Source organism: Alexandromys fortis, unplaced genomic scaffold (assembly GCF_014885135.2).
Source record: "Alexandromys fortis isolate MF-2015 unplaced genomic scaffold, M_Fortis_MF-2015_v1.1 scaffold_303, whole genome shotgun sequence".
Taxonomy (NCBI): Eukaryota; Metazoa; Chordata; class Mammalia; order Rodentia; family Cricetidae; genus Alexandromys; species Alexandromys fortis.
Genome location: NW_026068181.1, coordinates 459,197 through 477,233, shown reverse-complemented (window position 1 = coordinate 477,233; position 18,037 = coordinate 459,197). Strand labels below are relative to the sequence as shown.

At 42.9% G+C, this 18,037-nt stretch overlaps 4 protein-coding genes across 5 annotated transcripts in view; 3 read left to right on the top strand and 1 right to left on the bottom strand.

Moving 5' to 3' along the window:
• The window catches only part of LOC126492637 (tripartite motif-containing protein 30A-like), a 399,822-nt gene that overhangs the window by 251,723 nt on the left and 130,062 nt on the right, over positions 1–18,037 (top strand). The gene's annotated exons all lie outside the window — the stretch shown is intronic.
• The window catches only part of LOC126492642 (tripartite motif-containing protein 30A-like), a 361,486-nt gene that overhangs the window by 251,660 nt on the left and 91,789 nt on the right, over positions 1–18,037 (top strand). The gene's annotated exons all lie outside the window — the stretch shown is intronic.
• LOC126492623 (ubiquilin-3-like) lies at positions 1,234–2,793 on the top strand. Its single transcript, XM_050129155.1, has one exon. It carries the CDS (start codon positions 1,234–1,236, stop codon positions 2,791–2,793), a length of 1,560 nt encoding a protein of 519 aa, XP_049985112.1.
• LOC126492664 (olfactory receptor 52H1-like) lies at positions 8,613–9,554 on the bottom strand. The gene has a single exon (XM_050129207.1). The coding sequence runs from the start codon at positions 9,552–9,554 to the stop codon at positions 8,613–8,615; it is 942 nt and encodes a 313-aa protein (XP_049985164.1).

Genomic DNA, 18,037 nt, shown 5'->3' with positions numbered 1-18,037 from the left:
GAAATCTTAAAACCAGAAAACAGTGTATGTTTTAGTGTGTGTGTGTGTTGTTGATGATTGTTAATGGTAATGATAAAAACAACACAGCCCAATCTATCTTCATATCAGCAAATACTGCTGGAGAGATTGGAGAGATTACATTTTCCCTCAGGCTTTACCTGTCTGGAGTGGTCCAAACTTAGCCGAAATATGCCTGCATCCTTTCATACAGTCTTACACAATTAAATGTTGTTTAGCTCAGTCTTACAGTAATTAAATCCTGTTTAGATCTAGATTCCAAGTGCTGCTGTGGTTTCTTCTACCCCAACCAACAACTTCTGAGCTGAGACTTTCTTTTAAAAACTGTATTTCCTTCCACTACTTGCTGGTGTATGTCTGCTGTGTGTATAGGTGCCTTCAGAAACCAGAAGAGGGCTGGAGTTTCTGGACATTGGAAGCTATATGAAGTGGGTGCTGGGAGCTGAGCTAGGGTCCTCTGGAAAGGCAACAATTCCTCTTAACCATGTAGCAATCTCCCCAGTGCCACCCCTCTCCCCTTCAGTTTATTTTCTGAAGCAGCTCTGCCATCTATTAGGACTTTGGAATATATTATCTTTAGAACCATGTAGAGAGATTACCCAAGGGCATTGGGATACAAGTATCCTACTGAAACTGTGAACTGCCTATACATATTAATTACACACCTTCATTCTGTTCAGATAGAAACTGGAACTTCAGGCCTCAGCTGGACCATATGAGCATACAGTAATTTAGTGGACAGAATGGGTGCTGTCTAAGCTAACATATAGACATTGCTTTCCAACTCAACCATTGTCACTTATCACGCTCAGGATTTGAAGAGAAACAGGTAGGTTTGTGTTAAACATGTTTCTAGATGGTGACATGTTTTCCCCCCATTTAAGTTTCAGTCTGACCGTGAGGAAAACCCAGCCTCAGGCAGGTGGTACAGACTTCTGCCCTGCCCCCATTCATGTCTGCCTTTCAACTGTGACCTCATCACTGACAGCATATCCCCTAAAGATTGCCAAAGAGAGGAGCAGCTGCCCCCTGTATGGGAGCCAGGTGGCTGTAGGGCTACACTGGGAGGTGGCATCTGCAGGACGTAGGTGAAAGGACATCACCGGACACCTACTGGTCCCTGCACCCAGGTGTGCTCAGTGCCACATCAAAGCTTTCGAAGGTGTGTGCTCCACTGTGCCCTCGGGTAACCCTGCATCCTCTTCCTAAGGAAATATGGCACGGGCTAGGGAAGAAGCAGGGGACAGCCAGCTGGTGTCAGGTAGGGAGCCATCCTCGCGTATCATCAGAGTGTTTGTCAAGACCCCACAGGACTGCCAGGAATTTTTGCTGGCAGAAAATAGCAACGTCCACCGCTTTAAGAAGCAAATCTCCAAATTCCTTCACTGTGACTCTGACAGATTGGTGCTCATCTTCTCTGGGAAGATTCTCCGGGATCAAGACATACTGAGCCAGCGTGGCATTCTTGATGACTCGACAGTGCACGTAGTAGTGAGGACTCGTCTGAAAGGGTCAGCGTGTACGGGAACTCTGGCAGGCCCCACAGGCCACTTTACCCACCGTTCAGAACCGTCTGCCTCTGATAGTGCTGGGGTCCTAGCCAGGCTAAGTCGGCTGGCTCGAACCTCACCTGACCTAGCTGATTTCTTCAGTCAGCTTGTCCAACTGCTGACGATGGCACCAGAGTCGGTGGAGCAATTCTTGGAAGAACCTCTGATTCAAGGACTGACAAATGAGAAACAAGCCAATAGCCTGCATGTTCCTGAATCCTCAAAGACGGTACAGAAACGCGATCCAGCTCTCAAGTTTCCGGAAACCTTTCCGAAGCCTGCTCGCCAACAGGAAGTCCTGCAGGAACACAAGCAGAGGCTGGAGGCTCCAAAAGCAGTGCCTGGAGGTGACAATGCCATGCGTCCTGGCTGCTCTGAGATCCAGCAGATTATGCTTTCCACTCTGGCCTTATTGGTGGCCTCTAAAGGCCTCATTTCGGGCTCAGAGCTGTGCAGAGGAGAAGCCGCCAGCACTCACAGCAGTTCTGACCCCACCGCCACCATCCCAGCCACCTCCACTTCGGCCAGGCCCTTGGCACAAGAGGTCAGTACAGGAGGAGTTACTCAGGTCAAGGGCATCGTCTCAAGTCAGGTCAGTTCAGGGTGCCGACCTGGTACACTAGATTTACAGCTATACTCGGATCTCCCCTTCCAAGAGAGCCAGCAGCCAGTGGAGAAGGCCCCTCTAACCAATCAGTCGAGACTTTCAACCTCTGTTTTGTGCCGAGCCTTGAACGTCCTGCAGCAGAATCCAGCACTGCTACACCAGCTGGCAACTGGCAGCCCTCTACTACAACATATGCCGCTTCTCCCCATTCTTACCAACCCGCGAGCGCTGCAGGCATTGCTACAGATAGAACAAGGCCTGCAGATACTGTCAAGGGAGGTGCCTGAGCTGGGACCGTTCTTACGGGACTCAACTAAACCACGTGGGGTTAGAGGAGCCCCAGAAACTAGGGGTAGAAGACAAGCCCATAGAGAAGATACCACACAACCCTCCTTGGCCTTTCTTCAGCTCTTCCATTCCTTGGCCAACGCCTGTTCGCAGCCTAACCACACTGTGCTGTCCTCGGCCCTCCTCACTGAAGGTCGCTACCAGCAAGAACTGGAGCAGCTGAAGGCCTTGGGTTTCGCTAACCGTGATGCAAACCTGCAGGCCCTTATCGCCACGGATGGAGATATCCACGCCGCCATCGAGAGGCTTCTTGGGGCTCCACAGGCCTAGTCTCTCCAGGGGATGCTCACCCTGCGCCATTCTGTGAAAAGAGAGGAAAAGGGGGAAGGGGAGGGAAGGCACTTATTTTAGAAATTCCTCCTCCTTGGGTTATGAGCACATTCGGGCAGCCCTTCTCTCACTGCCCTAGCCTGTTCTTCATTAAAGAAGATTGCTTGGAGCGCCTGTGTGTTGTATGTTCGAGGCTGTGTGGGCAACATCATCTTATTTGGGGAGAGACTTGGATAATGCTCTGAGGATAGGCTTTACTTACTCTCGTGTCAATAACCTAAGGATCTTTTTTTAATTTTTTTTTATTTATTAAAGATTTCTGTCTCTTCCCCACCGCCGCCTCCCCTTACCCTCCCCCTCCCCTATTCAAGTCCCCCTCCCTTGTCAGCCCAAAGAGCAATCAGGGTTCTCTGACCTGTGGGAAGTCCAAGGACCACCCACCTCCATCCAGGTCTAGTAAGGTGAGCATCCAAACTGCCTAGGCTCCCACAAAACCAATAGGTACAGTAGGATCAAAAACCCATTGCCATTGTTCTTGAGGTCTCAGTAGTCCTCATTGTCCACTATGTTCAGCGAGACCGGTTTTTTTAACCCAGGCTTTTTCAGACCCAGGCCAGCTGGCCTTGGTGAGTTCCCGATAGAACATCCCCTTTGTCTCAGTGTGTGGGTGCACCCCTCGCGGTCCTGAGTTCCTTGCTCATGCTCTCTCTCCTTGTGCTCCTGATTTGGACCTTGAGATTTCAGTCCGGTGCTCCAATGTGGGTCTCTGTCTCTGTCTCCTAAGGATCTTTTTGTGTTTCAAACATAACACAGGGCTGGGAGACGGCTCAATGGCTCATGGGTAAAGGGCTTCCTGTGCACGCATGAAGACTGAGTTCAGATCCCTAGCACCCATGTAAAAGCCTGGTTCAGTGGTGTATCCGCAACCCTAGCACTGGGCAGTGGGATGGGAGGATGTCTGGAGCTCACAGACCAGCCAAGCCTAGTCAGTCAGTGATCTCCTTGCTCAGTCTCCACACATTAGGTGGAAGATACCTGATGGTAGACTCTGCCAGAGACACGCCCACATGCAGCCCCCCCCCCCCCCGCAATACACTAAAAATAGAGAAATCTTGAAATTTTTGATATTTTTACTCATATTCACCCACATTCAGGTGTCTGCCAGCGTTGCCATCACCTCTACTGGCTACTTCCGGAGTCAGAATTCTGGCTGCTACTCTCCCAAGAAGTCCTGACTTTTCTTAAGACCTCTTGAAACCACACATATCTTTGTCTGCATGTTTGTCTGTCTAGAGTTCTTTTGCTTTTTAACTTCCCTCTAAGCTAAAGTTCTTCACTTGACACCTGCCTTCATCAGAAGCACAGGGTTGTCTCCTCCAAAATGCTTACTTCTGTTTCCTTATCAGGTACTAGTCTATTTGTGTAGTTTTTGCTTCTGAATTATGATATGTCTCCATCCCAGGGGCAAAATTTTATGACCATCTGCAGTTAGGGAGTTAGCCCAATAAGATAAAGAAGACTTTACAAAACTCTGATTTTTTTTCAAATTTTATTTCTAGAATTTGACCTATAGGGTCTTGTTTCTTGGATGAATGTACTTCCTTTAATCCTCTTTAAGAAATCAACTATTTCATTTGCTCCCTGGAGTATGTTATATCAGTTCTTTTAAAGTTTATCTCTCAGAGGTTTTGGCCCTTTTTATAAGCAAAGTTCTGGCTCTTTTGTATTTATGGCTTCTAGGTTTCTAAGAGTTGCATTTCCTCCAGCCTGCTCACCTTCTCTTTGGGTGTTCTAGGAGTGTCTATTGCCCAGAACTTCCTAATACAGTTCAGTATCATTTTTCTGGCTCATTTCCACTCTGAATCCTATGTTTCTGCCCTATGTCTTAATAGAACTAGCCCATGATTTCACACTTATACCCAGATATCGCTCCTGTAATTTCTGGGTTATCAGGGGCAGGACTCAGAGTAGAAAGATGCAGCGTCCCCCAGAGTATCAACAGTTTAAGACCAGCCATGTACATGAACATAGGCAACAGAAGGATGGAGGGGAGGGGAGGTCATAGTCGGAAAATTGCTTTAGTATATGAAGGACAGAAAATTCAGATTGGCCATAGGAGTCAGTTAAGCCTGAGCTAATGTGTGTCTGAGTCTCAGGACTCATTAAGGCTGAGAAGGGCAGATAACTCGGAGGCAGGCACTGTAACTTGTTATGTGATGCTCATGAGCCTAGACAGCCAAATATTGTGAAAGAGGACTGAATATATCTAGGTCATGCTTTACCAGAAATAAACCTAGTATATACTTAAGTCTCTGTTTTCCTAGCATGCAAGTTCACGTTTTTTACACTGCAAAATGATATTGCTTCAGAGCTGTGCAATTAAGTTATACACCTCCTACTACAAAACCCTATAATAGTTTAAGTAAATGACGATTTTTTACCGGGGCACATTCATAGCTATTTTTGGCTGCAGGTTGGACACAATAGCTATACATACCATCAAGGCATTGGTCTGATACTCCGAGATGAGTCTGAACCCAAGAAGGAGTGGAGAGTGAGTACCTGATGTGAAGGATGGAGGAAGGGAAGTATTTAAACCTCACATCATCACAAAGGCTCCGTGGCTAGACTCGGGATTGGGGTGGAAATCATCACTGAATTACTGCTAGTGGCCTTACTGGTCTTGTTATACTTTGGTGGATAGCAGCTACTGAGATTCTTATGATGTCATCCCTCACCACAAGATTTAGTGCATTCTATCTTCAGGTTGAAAAAGGAGCAGCTCTCAGAGGTTTGAGTAGAATTTGTTGGTAAGGCTGAGAAATCCCCGTTGCTATGGGTGAGTGAGTGAAAGCTTGTCTTTGGTCATCAAGGCTTGTATTTCCACCATGAAGGGGAAATATCTGGACTATATCCACAGGGTACCAGCTCAGAGTAGAGACTGAAATGAGATCCCTTAAGGTATTAGCCACTGTAAGACCTTGCCTCCTAGGATCTTTCTCTAGCAAGACAAGGGGAAGTGAAGAACTGCTGAAAATCTAGAGTGGGGAAAGGAGTTAGTACCTGTGCTGAAGAAAATCTTGTGTATTTCCTAAAAAATGATTTTTTTAGAAATGAGGGAAGGATACTTGGCAGAATGGGTAAGTGGAATCCTGTAGACAATTAACAAAAACCTGAAGGCCAGAAAAGCAAAACATCCAGCCACTGGCTCTTACCTCTACCCCAGTCCGAAATGGTGATCCTACCTTCGAAAATCCTCATAATGAGACTGCGTGAGAGCTGTCCCCTCCCATATTATACTCCTTTCTAGTGCTGGCATTAAAGACGAACACCACTACTGCCTGGTTTCTATGGCAAACTAGTGTGGCTACGGGGATTAAAGGTGTGTGTCACAACTGCCTGGTCTGTAAGGCTGACCAAGGTGACTGTTTTACTATCTGCTCTTCAGGCAAGCTTTATTTATTAAAATACAAATGAAATGCCACTAGGGAATCCTAGTGAACTAGGATACTGAACATGTTTAAATACATCAGTCCATATGGTTATACACTGTAAAAATGCTCACTGAAATAAATGGAATAATCATATACTGAAGTGACATGAGATGTGGAAGATATTAAACTGGCCTACAAGAAATTATTTTCTAGATGGCAAATTGTAGAGGACAAGCATATACATTCCTATCATCATGCAGTAGAGGTACAGATTAACATACCCTTATTCAATAGAGTCTATCTACTGACTGTAGTGAGTATCAGTTATTGCAATGATCCACACTTTCTGTTTTATCACGTGTAAGATAATGGCACTGTCATACAGGGGAATTAGCAGATATTTCTCAAAGCTGACATGTATATTTTTCACATGTAGTATTGACTAAACAAGTATTCAGGAACATTATTTCTCTTTTTATGCATGTCTCCAAGAGCTCTCTAATCACAATACACAAAGCCCTCATTATTTTTGCTTCCTTTGCTGTGGGGCCATCCCTTTTTTCTTTTGCACATTTGACTTTTAGAAATATTTCTTTACACTTTTTACCTCCAGTCTGGATTTGCTCTTTTTTTTTTTTGTCACAGAAGCCAGCCCACTAACGTCAATAAAGCCTCCTAAAAGACATGAGGAAGGACATGTGTGTGTGATCCTAGGACATGATTAAGAACATGTGTGTGTGATCCTAGGGCAGGAAGAACGTGTGTGTGTGTGTGATCCTAGGACATGAGGAAGAACGTGTGTGTGTGATCCTAGGACATGAGGAAGAACATGTGTGTGTGATCCTAGGACATGAGGAAGGACATGTGTGTGTGATCCTAGGACATGAAAAAGAACATGTGTGTGTGATCCTAGGGCAGGAAGAACGTGTGTGTGTGTGTGATCCTAGGACATGAGGAAGAACGTGTGTGTGTGATCCTAGGACATGAGGAAGGACATGGGTGTGAGATCCTAGGACATGAGGAAGAACGTGTGTGTGAGATCCTAGGATGTGGAAATGTAGAGCTCAGCAGAGTGAAAAGTGACACACATGGTGAGTTATAAAATGTGACCCACACTGTGAGGTGTAAAATGCTCGCTCTGCTCTTTGTGGATGGAGCCAATTATGGAGCAAGGTTGTAGCTTCTTCCAGAAAGACTGAAATACTTGTGGAGAGACAGATAATAGGTTGGAGCAGAGTCGAGCTTCATGCCAGAATAAGGGTGAAAATGTAACACACACACACACACACAAATATACATACTCATATACACACACGTGTACATGCACACACACACATGCACAATTACACCTCCATCAGAATGACTTATGAGCAATTGAAACACAAATGTTCAGTTCAAATGCTAGGTTATTTTTGCTACATGGCGATGTAAGGGAAGAGAATACATGCAAGTACTTTCTGCTTTAACATCCAAGTTTTGGTGGTACCATTTACCATAAAGGAAAATGGGTGGGATATACTCTTTATAAAGGGAGGTTCTGGAGCTCTGGTGGCTTAGAATGTAGTACTCGCATAAAGGCTGATTCAGAGTTTCTAAATCAGTTTTGAGGAAATTAATTTTGAAGGATTTATAATCAATGTGTGTGTGAATTCATAAGATTGTTATATATATTGTTCAGAGTTCAGAATTACAGAAACCTCTGTATACATACAATGTCTATTAATATATTCTATAATCTTTACAATGCTTTCTTCACATATGTATACTAAATTAACTGACATTGCTCTTCCAAAATTAAATATAATACTATTAAAAACAATAGAAATTCACCAAAAAATTGATTTTTCTTCTGACATGAAATTAAGAAAATTAGAAAGGAAAAAAGAACAATTCTATTTAATCCAACAAGGGCAGGGTAGAAAGGAATTAAAGAGACATGTTTGTCTTTTTTATTCATTTTTTTAAAACAAGTTAAAAAACACAAAGAACAATGATCTAAAGAAGTATAAGCAAAAGAAATTTAGTAATCATAGCAGAAAGAATTAGAATTGATAAGTACTTGACAAAGAAAAGCACAACATACCGCCCTCATTCAGAAGCTGTGGAACACAAGGGTGTTAGGGAATGCCAGCCCTCCAAACGTCTAGTAAGAAATGCAAACCTCAGTTGGTGTGTTGCTCAATTAACTCAGAGACCATCAACTTCATCCACCACAGTGTATGAGCTAAAGCAAAGCCTTGATTTCTCCACAGGGCTGGTAGGCCTCTTTCCTCTCCTCTTCACCTATTCTTTGTACATGGATAGAATGATCAATCACATTCCAAATAAATAGGAGATAAAATTTTCACCAGACTAATGTTGCCAACTTTAGTTTTCAGAGCCCAATCATTGTGTCTTTCCCAAAGAGAAGAGAAGAAAGAATTTGTCCTTGATATTCTTGGTCTTCACTCCATAAACAACTGGATTTAGAGCAGGAGGGATGGCCACATAGAGGTTGGCAAATAAGATGAGAATGTTACGAGGGACACTGTGCCCAAAACGGTGAGCAAGGATGGAGAAGAAGGAAGGTGTGTAGAACATGAGGATGACACAGACATGGGACCCGCATGTGCTCAGGGCCTTTTGGCGGGCACCCTGGGAAGAGAGCAGGAAAACTGCCCTGAGGATAAAGATGTAGGATACAGCAATCAGGATGACGTCAGAGATGACAATCATGAGGGGAACAGAAAACCCGTACCAGATGTTGATAGAGATGTCTGCAGAGGAAAGCCTGGCAACGCCTATATGCTCACAATATGTGTGAGGGATAACACGTGTCTTGCAAAATGGTAACCGCTTCAGCAGGAAAACATCTGGCAGGATGACCAAGAAGCTCCTCACAATGATGCTCACCATGATCTTGACAATGACCTGTGGGGTCAGGATGGTGCTGTACCTCAAGGGCAAGCAGATAGCCACGTAGCGATCAAATGCCATGGCTAACAGGATAGCCGAGTCTACTACAAAGCTGAAGTGCAGAAAAAACATCTGAGTGAGACAACCAGAGAAGGTAATCTCTTGGGAGCCAAACCAGAGGTTCCCCAGCAGTTTGGGTACTGTGGTAGTGGACAGGATGAGGTCTGTGCTGGCCAGCATGGACAGGAGTATAAACATGGGCTCATGGAGGCTCTGCTCCACAGCAATCAGGTAGAGGAGGATGCAGTTGCCTACAATGGCCACAGCATAGATGACACAGAAGGGAATCCCGATCCAGATGTGGAACTTTTCCAACCCGGGTATCCCAACAAGGATGAAGGAAGTTGGGTTGTAACAGCTGAGGTTGTTCATGGCCTCTGTGGGACCTGCTGCCTGAAGAGAGAGATTCTTTCAGAATCATTTATGAAAGGGAACAGTCCCACTCCAGTGCAGAATGCTGGGGACAGATCAGCATTCCTCATGGAAGCACTTCCTATTATCAAGATGAAGAAATGCCTGTAGACTAAGTACTCATTGCCCATTCTATTTGCCAATGGCTTCACTTCATTCAGAATATATTCATATCAATTAGTAAACATTATAAAAAGGTCACTATGTGAGTCAGAAATTGCATGTAATTAAATTAAACTCTTTAATATAGGCCAATTTAAAAGGAGGAAATGCACATCTGATGGGGAAAATAGAATGGAGTGAGGAAAGATAGAGAAAAAATAAAAATACATACATTAAAAATGTGATACTGGGATTGGAGAAATGGCTCAGAGGTGATGATAGAGTACTGTTCTCCAGAGCAGTACTGAGAATTCTGTGCTCACTCCCTCATAGCACAGAGCACAATCACCTGTAACTCCAGCTCCAGTCTTCTGGCCTCCACAGGCACCTGAACTCGTGTCTACATACCACTTACACACACACACACACAGACACACACACAGAGTATTTAAAATAAATCTTAAGTTTCTTTTTTAATGCTGTACTGGATGAAGATGATCTGTGAAGAAAGAAGACAACTGCCTTCTCCAGGGTAGATCCTGTGCTTCAGACAAGACATTTGTAAAATACACTGATGGATTTGCATGCTCAAGGGGGAGGAAGCTCATGAAAGAAGAATGCATGACTGTAATGGAAGGAAGCAGATGCAGAGAAACATAGCAGAGCATTGGGCTGAGCTCCCAAAGTCTAGTCGAAGAGAGGGAGGAGTGAGAATACAATCAAAGAGACCAAGACCATGGTGGGAACACCCCCTGAAACTGTTTGCCTGGCCTGAGAGCGAGGGAACTAGCATAGAACCAAACTATGTGCTTTGAATGCAGATGACAGTTGTATGGCTGGGGCAGACTGTGGGGCCACTGGCAGAGAGAGTAGGCTTTTTGGAACCCATTCTCTCTGGAGGGATACCTTGCTCAGCCTAGATATAGCGAGGAGAGCCTCAAAGTAATGTGCTAGACTTTGTTGGCTCCCCATGGGAACCTTACCCTCTCTGATGTTGGCTCCCCATGGGAACCTTACCCTCTCTGAGCAGTGGATGGGGTGTGGGATGGGAGCTGAGGGGAAAGAAGGTGGAGGGGGCTGGAGGAGGGAAGGGAGTTGGATATGGATTTGTTATGAAATATAATATTTTAAAAAAATAAAAAAGAATGAATGAAAGAGCAGGTTCTCATGCTGGGTGCTATGGGAGCTCCCACTTCAGTGACTGAAATGTGATGCAAATACAAGAGCGTGCATCTTTCAGAAGACACAGGGGAAGAGGGAAGCACTATTAACCCACCTTTAGGAGAAAGTAATGAACCCAAAGAATGCTTTTGGACAAGTCCTAAACTTTAGGCCTGGAGGGCCTATGTGCTAAGCCTTAAGTGATCTCGCTTCTCCCTGGTTAGCAGAAGAGACACTTCCACTGCCTGTGTGGAGGAAGCCTCCATAACCAAAAAGTCTGACAGAGGAGTTTATCCAGGCAAAGTGTCTGCTGAGCCTCATCTCCTAGGGCAGAAGTAAAGAATCATAGAGAAGTTCTGCCTCACAGTTTTCCTTTCTGGTCTGCTGGTATCTACCTGTGAGAATCTAGCTTTGCACTGAACAGAGCCCACACTTAGGAAAATGCCCTGTGAATTCTAACTCAGTTTCTGCCATCTGTTTCAGACAGTTTCTCTTTCAGGTAGAAGTGAATGATAAGCGGGCCATGATACCAGGAAGTCCTCCACTATCTAGGATCTACAGCTTCTGAGTCATACAAAGGCAAGTGTCAGAGAGAGCTGGCTCTTATCCAAGACCTAAGCAATTAGCCAGAGTAAAGATTCAAAGCCATTCCAAGGGCAGGGAAGTGACTTGTCAGAAATTCATAACAGTTTTGCACTAAGACCTGGTGAGGATCTGTAGTCTTCTGCCTAGGAAAAGGAAACCTGGGGCCTCCTAGGCCTTGTGACGTGTCTTCTAGGTCCCCAGTCAGTGCTTTACATAAGTGAGCTACTCTTTCACAGTTTGTCATTGGCACTTGCCTTGAGCAGCCGAGGTGACCACGTTGAGACCACCTGAAGAAATGCAGGTGGCCATTGACAAACGCAGGCCCCGTGAATGGGTTTTCTAAGCCTCAGTCCACTGCCTAGTGCAGAATAAACTGCCAAGAGCACAGAACTTTTTTGAACAATGTGCAACAGCAGTCACTCCAGAATGTTCTTCCTTAAATGATGGCCACGTGATCTCCTTTGACTGATAAACAAGTAAACTCTGGAAGCCCCACAAAGTCAAAACAGCTCAGTAATTTAGGAAGTTTAAGTTCAGCCTATCAGAGCATAGATTTTCCGTTCCTTTCGCCCCAGTCACAAGGAAGAGTCATGGGGAATACATCAAAGAGGGAGAGAAACAACTCATCACTGAAACTGTGAAGGGTAAAAGCATCAGTACCAAGGGATCTTGGTTTAGTCAAAACATACTGTAAACTCAATTTTCTTGCCAAAAGTCCTCTGCTGAGATATTGGGAGTTTTTCTGAGTATATTAGCTGTTTTAACTTGAAATCAGTAGCTTCCTATTAAGTGCCCACTGCCTTATCATAGAGTAAATTGGTGTGGGGCCAGGGAGACAGCTCAGCAGGTAACGGCACTTGATGCCAAGCCTTTTGATCTGCCTTGGATCCCTAGAACCCACACAATGAAGGAAGAGACTTACTCTCACAAGTTGTCCTTTGACCTCCAAATGTGCACCATATGCATGTGTGTATGTGTGTTCACACATTTGCATGTGTGAAAACAAGGCATACATACATGCATGCACACATCCATACACACACACAGATAAATAAATGTGACTTTAAAATCTTTTAGAGAGAATCACTGGTCTCAGAAAGGTCCCTTCTCCCACAGACAGGTCTTCAGAGCACAGTCCCTCAGACACTGAGAGAACTAGAAGCCATGTGATATAGGATCCTTCCTCACTAAACCCCTGCAGTTGTCAACTCACCAGAGTGGAGTCTCTTTTCAGTTCACAGGAGTGATGGAAGGAACTCAGAAGAAAGTGAGCACACTTTCAGAAGGGAAAGACTCGAGCGAGAGGAAAACGAAACCATTTATGCTCTCAAATTCCCAGGAGGTCACTGGCGTGGAGTGATCCCTCCATTCCCATTTTCACACAAGGGGCAGGACTTGTGCCATTTTCCCTGGGGAGGAGCATATCTTGTGTGTTTTAATAGCCTTTAGACATTGTGTCCCTGGGAGCTTCATCTAGAGACAAATTATGCAGTCGGTTGAGGCAGAAATCTCCGATGTCTCAGAGTGTTCCTGTAGCTTTAGTGCCCTTTGGTCAGTTTATATAAACTTGCACCAAGTCCATGTAAATAACATTAGCATGTTCTAGATTCATGATACTGAAGAATAAACTATACAATTCAGTCTCCAAATTTTTCTTTGCCTTTTCCATCACTTTTCACTGACAGTTTCTCAATTTTCAAATATACATGAATACAATTCATACATTGATTGCATAGAATCATAAAATATGGAAATATTTGATACTTTTATATTGAATATTTATATTATAAATATTAAAAATGTATTTCTTCACTAGTGGGATTTATTAATTTTCCCAAGAATGGATTATTATCCCCATATTTGCTTAAAAATGAAAACATCCTTTATTATAAAAAGATTATGTAAATAATCTATGGTCACTATTTTTTTTTAAAAGACAGGGCCGGAGTGGTGACTCAGTGGTTAATAGCACTGGATGCTCTTCCAGAGGACCTGAGTTCAATTCCCAGCACCCACATGGGGGCTCACAACCACCTAAACTCCAGGTCGAGGGGTTCTGATGTCTTCTTCTGGTCTCTGCCAGCACTGAATGTATGTGATGCACACACATACCTCCTAAACATGTACATATAAAATAATTAAATAAATAAACCATAGAATACTCCATGGTATAAAACAACAGAAATGTGCTATATGCCTTTGCTATTCTAAAGTATAGACCTGCAACATTAAAGCGAAAAATGTCGTAAAAGCTGGGCTTCTTTTGGGAAACCTTAGAAGAGAATTCTCTTGCTTTTTCAAAGTCAGCAACATTACTTCGCTCACTTCTTGATAGGGTAATTTTTAAATTTTGATCATAACTTCACAGGTATAATGGCGTCTATATTGCTCTTGTCTCTCCCTCTCCCCTTCGACTCCTCCCATGTCCCCTCTCACTTCTAAGATCATGATCTCTTCATTATTGTTGCATGTCCCTGTCCACGTGGGTATATCACCTGGTGTCTTCATTACACCAATCTTGTTTTGAAAACAGTATTGCTGAAATTTCATGGATCTATTTTCTCTCTCTTGTCTAAGGAGCAGTATTTAGCAGAAGCATACTGGAAACTGGGGCTCTTTATAAGTTGCTTCTGACTTTATATCATGATCAAATTGTCCTTTGACTCTCTTTTTCTGCCTTTCACTCCTTTAACAAACCTTGTGATTGCATTTGTGAAATTTGTATAAAATAATGTAGTCGCCCTATTTTAGAGCATATTAAATTGGCTTTATATAAATTTTGTTTGAAGTTCAGACATTAAAAGTGATAGACAAATGAAAAATAGAGAGAAATGTTTTCTTTATATAAGTATCTCATGAAGGATGTATGTGCAAAATCTATAAATAATGCCTCAATTCAATAATATAAATTAGTTAAACATCTTAATGAAAAATGAGAAACATCTTGAACATCTGATGAAATAAATTTATAAAATTGCCAGTTTGTACATGTCCAAAGTCCTTCATTACAAATTCAATCATGCAGAAATAAAAGCCACAATTAAAAAGCTACACACCCCTCTAAGATGCAATACTGCAATGATTTAAAATTCTAGTCTTGCCAAGAATGTAATGACAGGAAACACGAGAATGGGAAGCGGAAAGTATGTCAGACTAAAGGAAGAGGTGGATTGTGGAGCAATGTTGCCTTCAGAACACGGCATGACCATGGCACTCAAGAACTCTTTGTTCTGTTCTGTTCTGTTCTGTTCTGTTTTATGTTCCAGCCTTCATGAATTTTTAGCACACTGGGTGACTACCTACACCAGACCTGAGCCTGTCAACATTCAGCCACAGAGGTGGGAGAAGTTCCCAAGCCCCACCCATCCTGAGGATTTATAGACAGTGACCTGTTGGTTGCTGGGGAAGTGAGAGCTTTCTCCAGTTCTGAAGCTCCTGGTGAGGCTCCTGTAAGAAACCCTAATAAACCCTAACCTGTGAGAATGGAAGCAGATTAGGTGGGAAGAGAAAGGAAATCAATAGGAAGCAGGCAGGGATAAGGAAGGGAAATGGGGAGGGTAGACACATTAAAAATACATTATACACACATGTGGAAAACATTATATGGTAATTTATAATTATATATACCTAATATATCCTATAACAAAGAAATTCAACCATCAGGCAAATTCACAAGAAAAATAATAGATATATCTACAAGAAGACATGTACATGTATATCCATAACACATCTTTATTTGATAAAATCTAAAAAGCCAAGACACTATCATAAAAACCATCAATAAGCTCATTGCATACAGTCATACAAAGGAAGGCTAATCAACAATATAATGGAACAACTCACAAATGGAACAATAAAATAGAACAAATCATATTATGTAATGAATGAATGAAGAATAAAAGTGATAAGTTAGTTAAGAGAAGCCTTACAAAATGGAATTTATATTATAGGATTATTTTTAACTCCTCCCTGTTCTCCACCTCCCCTCCCATCCACCTTCTTTCTGTTTCTTGTTAGAAAACCATCAGTAAGGAATAATAATAAGGTAAGAAAAAGCTAAAAGAAACTAATTAGAATAGGACAAAGAAAACAAACAGAAGGAAGAGGACAAAGAAAACAAACAGGGTCCGAGGAAATGATGAAGGTAGACCACAGACTCAATTACTGTGTGAGAGCATAGAGTGTTTATTAATATTTCAGCATATGTGGGGTCGCTCACCTGTACAAGAGGGCAGTGACCTTGAGAGCATTGTGCAGGCAGGCTCTTTTTTTAAAAGAGAACTGAAACCTAAATTCAGTTGTGAAGGTGGGAGAGTTTAACCTCTTCAGCACAAGAAACACATATATACACAGAAACATACCTGTTCAAACCCACAAGAATCCCATAAAAACAAAACTGAGAAACTGAGAACCACAATATACACACAAAGGACCTGTAAGGTTGGAAAAAAATGCCATGATACAACACTATGAGACAAAGACCTCCAAAGGTGCTCTTGAGTTTATTTTGTTGTCCATTTACTGTGGGGCAGGCACTCTACTTTGAAGAGTAATTTGTTTCAATAGTGAGAGTGCCTTGGAGAAAACTAATTTTTTTATTTGCTAGTGATTATTAATTGAATATAGCTTCTGGATTGTGGATGGGGCTGTGTCCACTTCTTTCAGTTCTAAGGCCCCATCTGGTAAGGACGTATGCTGGACTGTGCACGCTGCCACGGTCTCTGTGAGTTCAGGTGGCCGTCAGTCCTGCTGTTTAGAGGGCCTTGTTTCCTGGGTGTCCTCCATCCCCTCTGACTCTCACTCTTCCTACCACCTCTTCTGCAGGGTTCTGAGCACTGCTTGGAGGGATTGGAGGGAGAGATCTGAGGGCTGAGCATTGCAAGGTCTCTGACTCTGTCTATTGTCTGATTGCGGATCTCTGCATTTGTTCTCATCTGGTGCAGGAGGAAGCTTCTCTAATGATGGCTGAACAAGGTGCTATATGTAACTTAATATACAGCATAGTCATTTTCAATGTTCTTAATGCTGCAACCCTTTAAATTAGTTCCTCATATTTTGGTGACTGCAACCAATGATTTTCATGTCTGTAGTTTTGCTACTGTTATGAATCATATTGAAAATATCTGTGTTTTCTGGTGGTCTTAGCTGAACTATGTGAAAAAATTATTTGTCCCCAAAAGGGTTGTGACTCATGGGTTGAGAACCACTGATATAGCAGAATGTCCTTAGAAGTCATTTATTACTACATTTTTTTAGTAGAACAGTAGGATTTGATTTTCACCTAGGTCCTGTTTTTTGGTCACCAAAGCAATGCCAGGTATTTGTTTCATCTCATGTAGTAGACCTTAAATCAAATCAAGTATCACTTGGCTACTCCCACAAGCTTTGTGCCACCATGGCACTAGTGTATCTTGCAGGAGGGTGTCCACTGTAGATTCAAGGCTTTGTATTTGGGTTGGTGTTTACCTTTGTCCTCTGGTACCAAGAACACTAGCACCTGGGGTGAAGGCTCTATGTAGGCACCAGCTCAACTGCTCCATGTTTCATAAATTTTGTAGCCATTCTTATAGCAGTGTGGCCTTGCTGCGGGTTTGTGAACAACCTACAGTTTGACAATAGCCTATGTTTGTTGGGGCTACTCATGGGACCTTTTTGTCCCATAATTCCATTAGATGTAACCCATCCCCAGTACTGGAATCTTCATTTGGTAACAAGTGATGTCTAGATGGGGCTCTGTCTCCTCTGCTATTTGACAATTGCATTTAGTATATGCATATATGTATATATGTATATAATTTAGGAAGCTTCTACTGTATTAAGTTTCTGAATGACCCCCCTTAATTTTAGTTGTTCCTGAACATCTCCCTCTTCCATCCCCTTTCCTGTTTTATCCTCCTATTCCTTCCTCTCTTGTGCAACCTTAACTATTTATTCCATTTCACCCCTTCCACCTCGTTTCTACAGTCACAATGGCTGTATAAGTCTGTACTCTCACCACTAATGAATGACTTTTTCCCTTACTACACATCCTCACCAGAATGAACTGTCATTTGTTATATTGATCTTGGTCATTCTGATGGGTTTAAGATGCAGTTTCAAAGTTTTGATTTGAATTTTCCTAATGGTTATGGATATGGAAATTTTCAAATTCTTTCTCAGCCATTTGAGTTTCTTCTATTGAATGCTGTTTAGATCTGTATGATGGAGGAGGGTCATTTGCTTATGTGTTAATTTCATTGGTTAATAAAGAAACTGCCTTGGCACTTTTGATAGGACAGCAGCTTAGATAGGTGGAGGGAAGGCATAATTTATAAACAATCCCACACCAGTTTGGAATTATGATTAATAGGGTGGTATTTATTTAAAGGGGAAAAACTTACAGATCACTGTCCTAGACAACAGCCCTCTGCGCAATCAGGAAGGGAGTCTAGTCGCTGGAAGCGGAGCAGGAAGTGAGAGAGAGAGGAGAGGGAAGTGGCCGCTTTTTTAAAGGGAGAGAGACCACGCCCCAATGGGCTGGTATCTCAGTGGCTATTGGCTGAAGGAGCGGGAGGAGCTCCCGCAACAGTGGAGTAGACAGAACAGAATGCTGGGAG

What these genes read in the sequence shown, in the direction of transcription:
- LOC126492623 (XM_050129155.1), top strand. Translation starts at nt 1,234, where the DNA reads ATGGCACGGGCTAGGGAAGAAGCAGGGGACAGCCAGCTGGTGTCAGGT.
- LOC126492664 (XM_050129207.1), bottom strand. Translation starts at nt 9,554, where the DNA reads ATGAACAACCTCAGCTGTTACAACCCAACTTCCTTCATCCTTGTTGGG.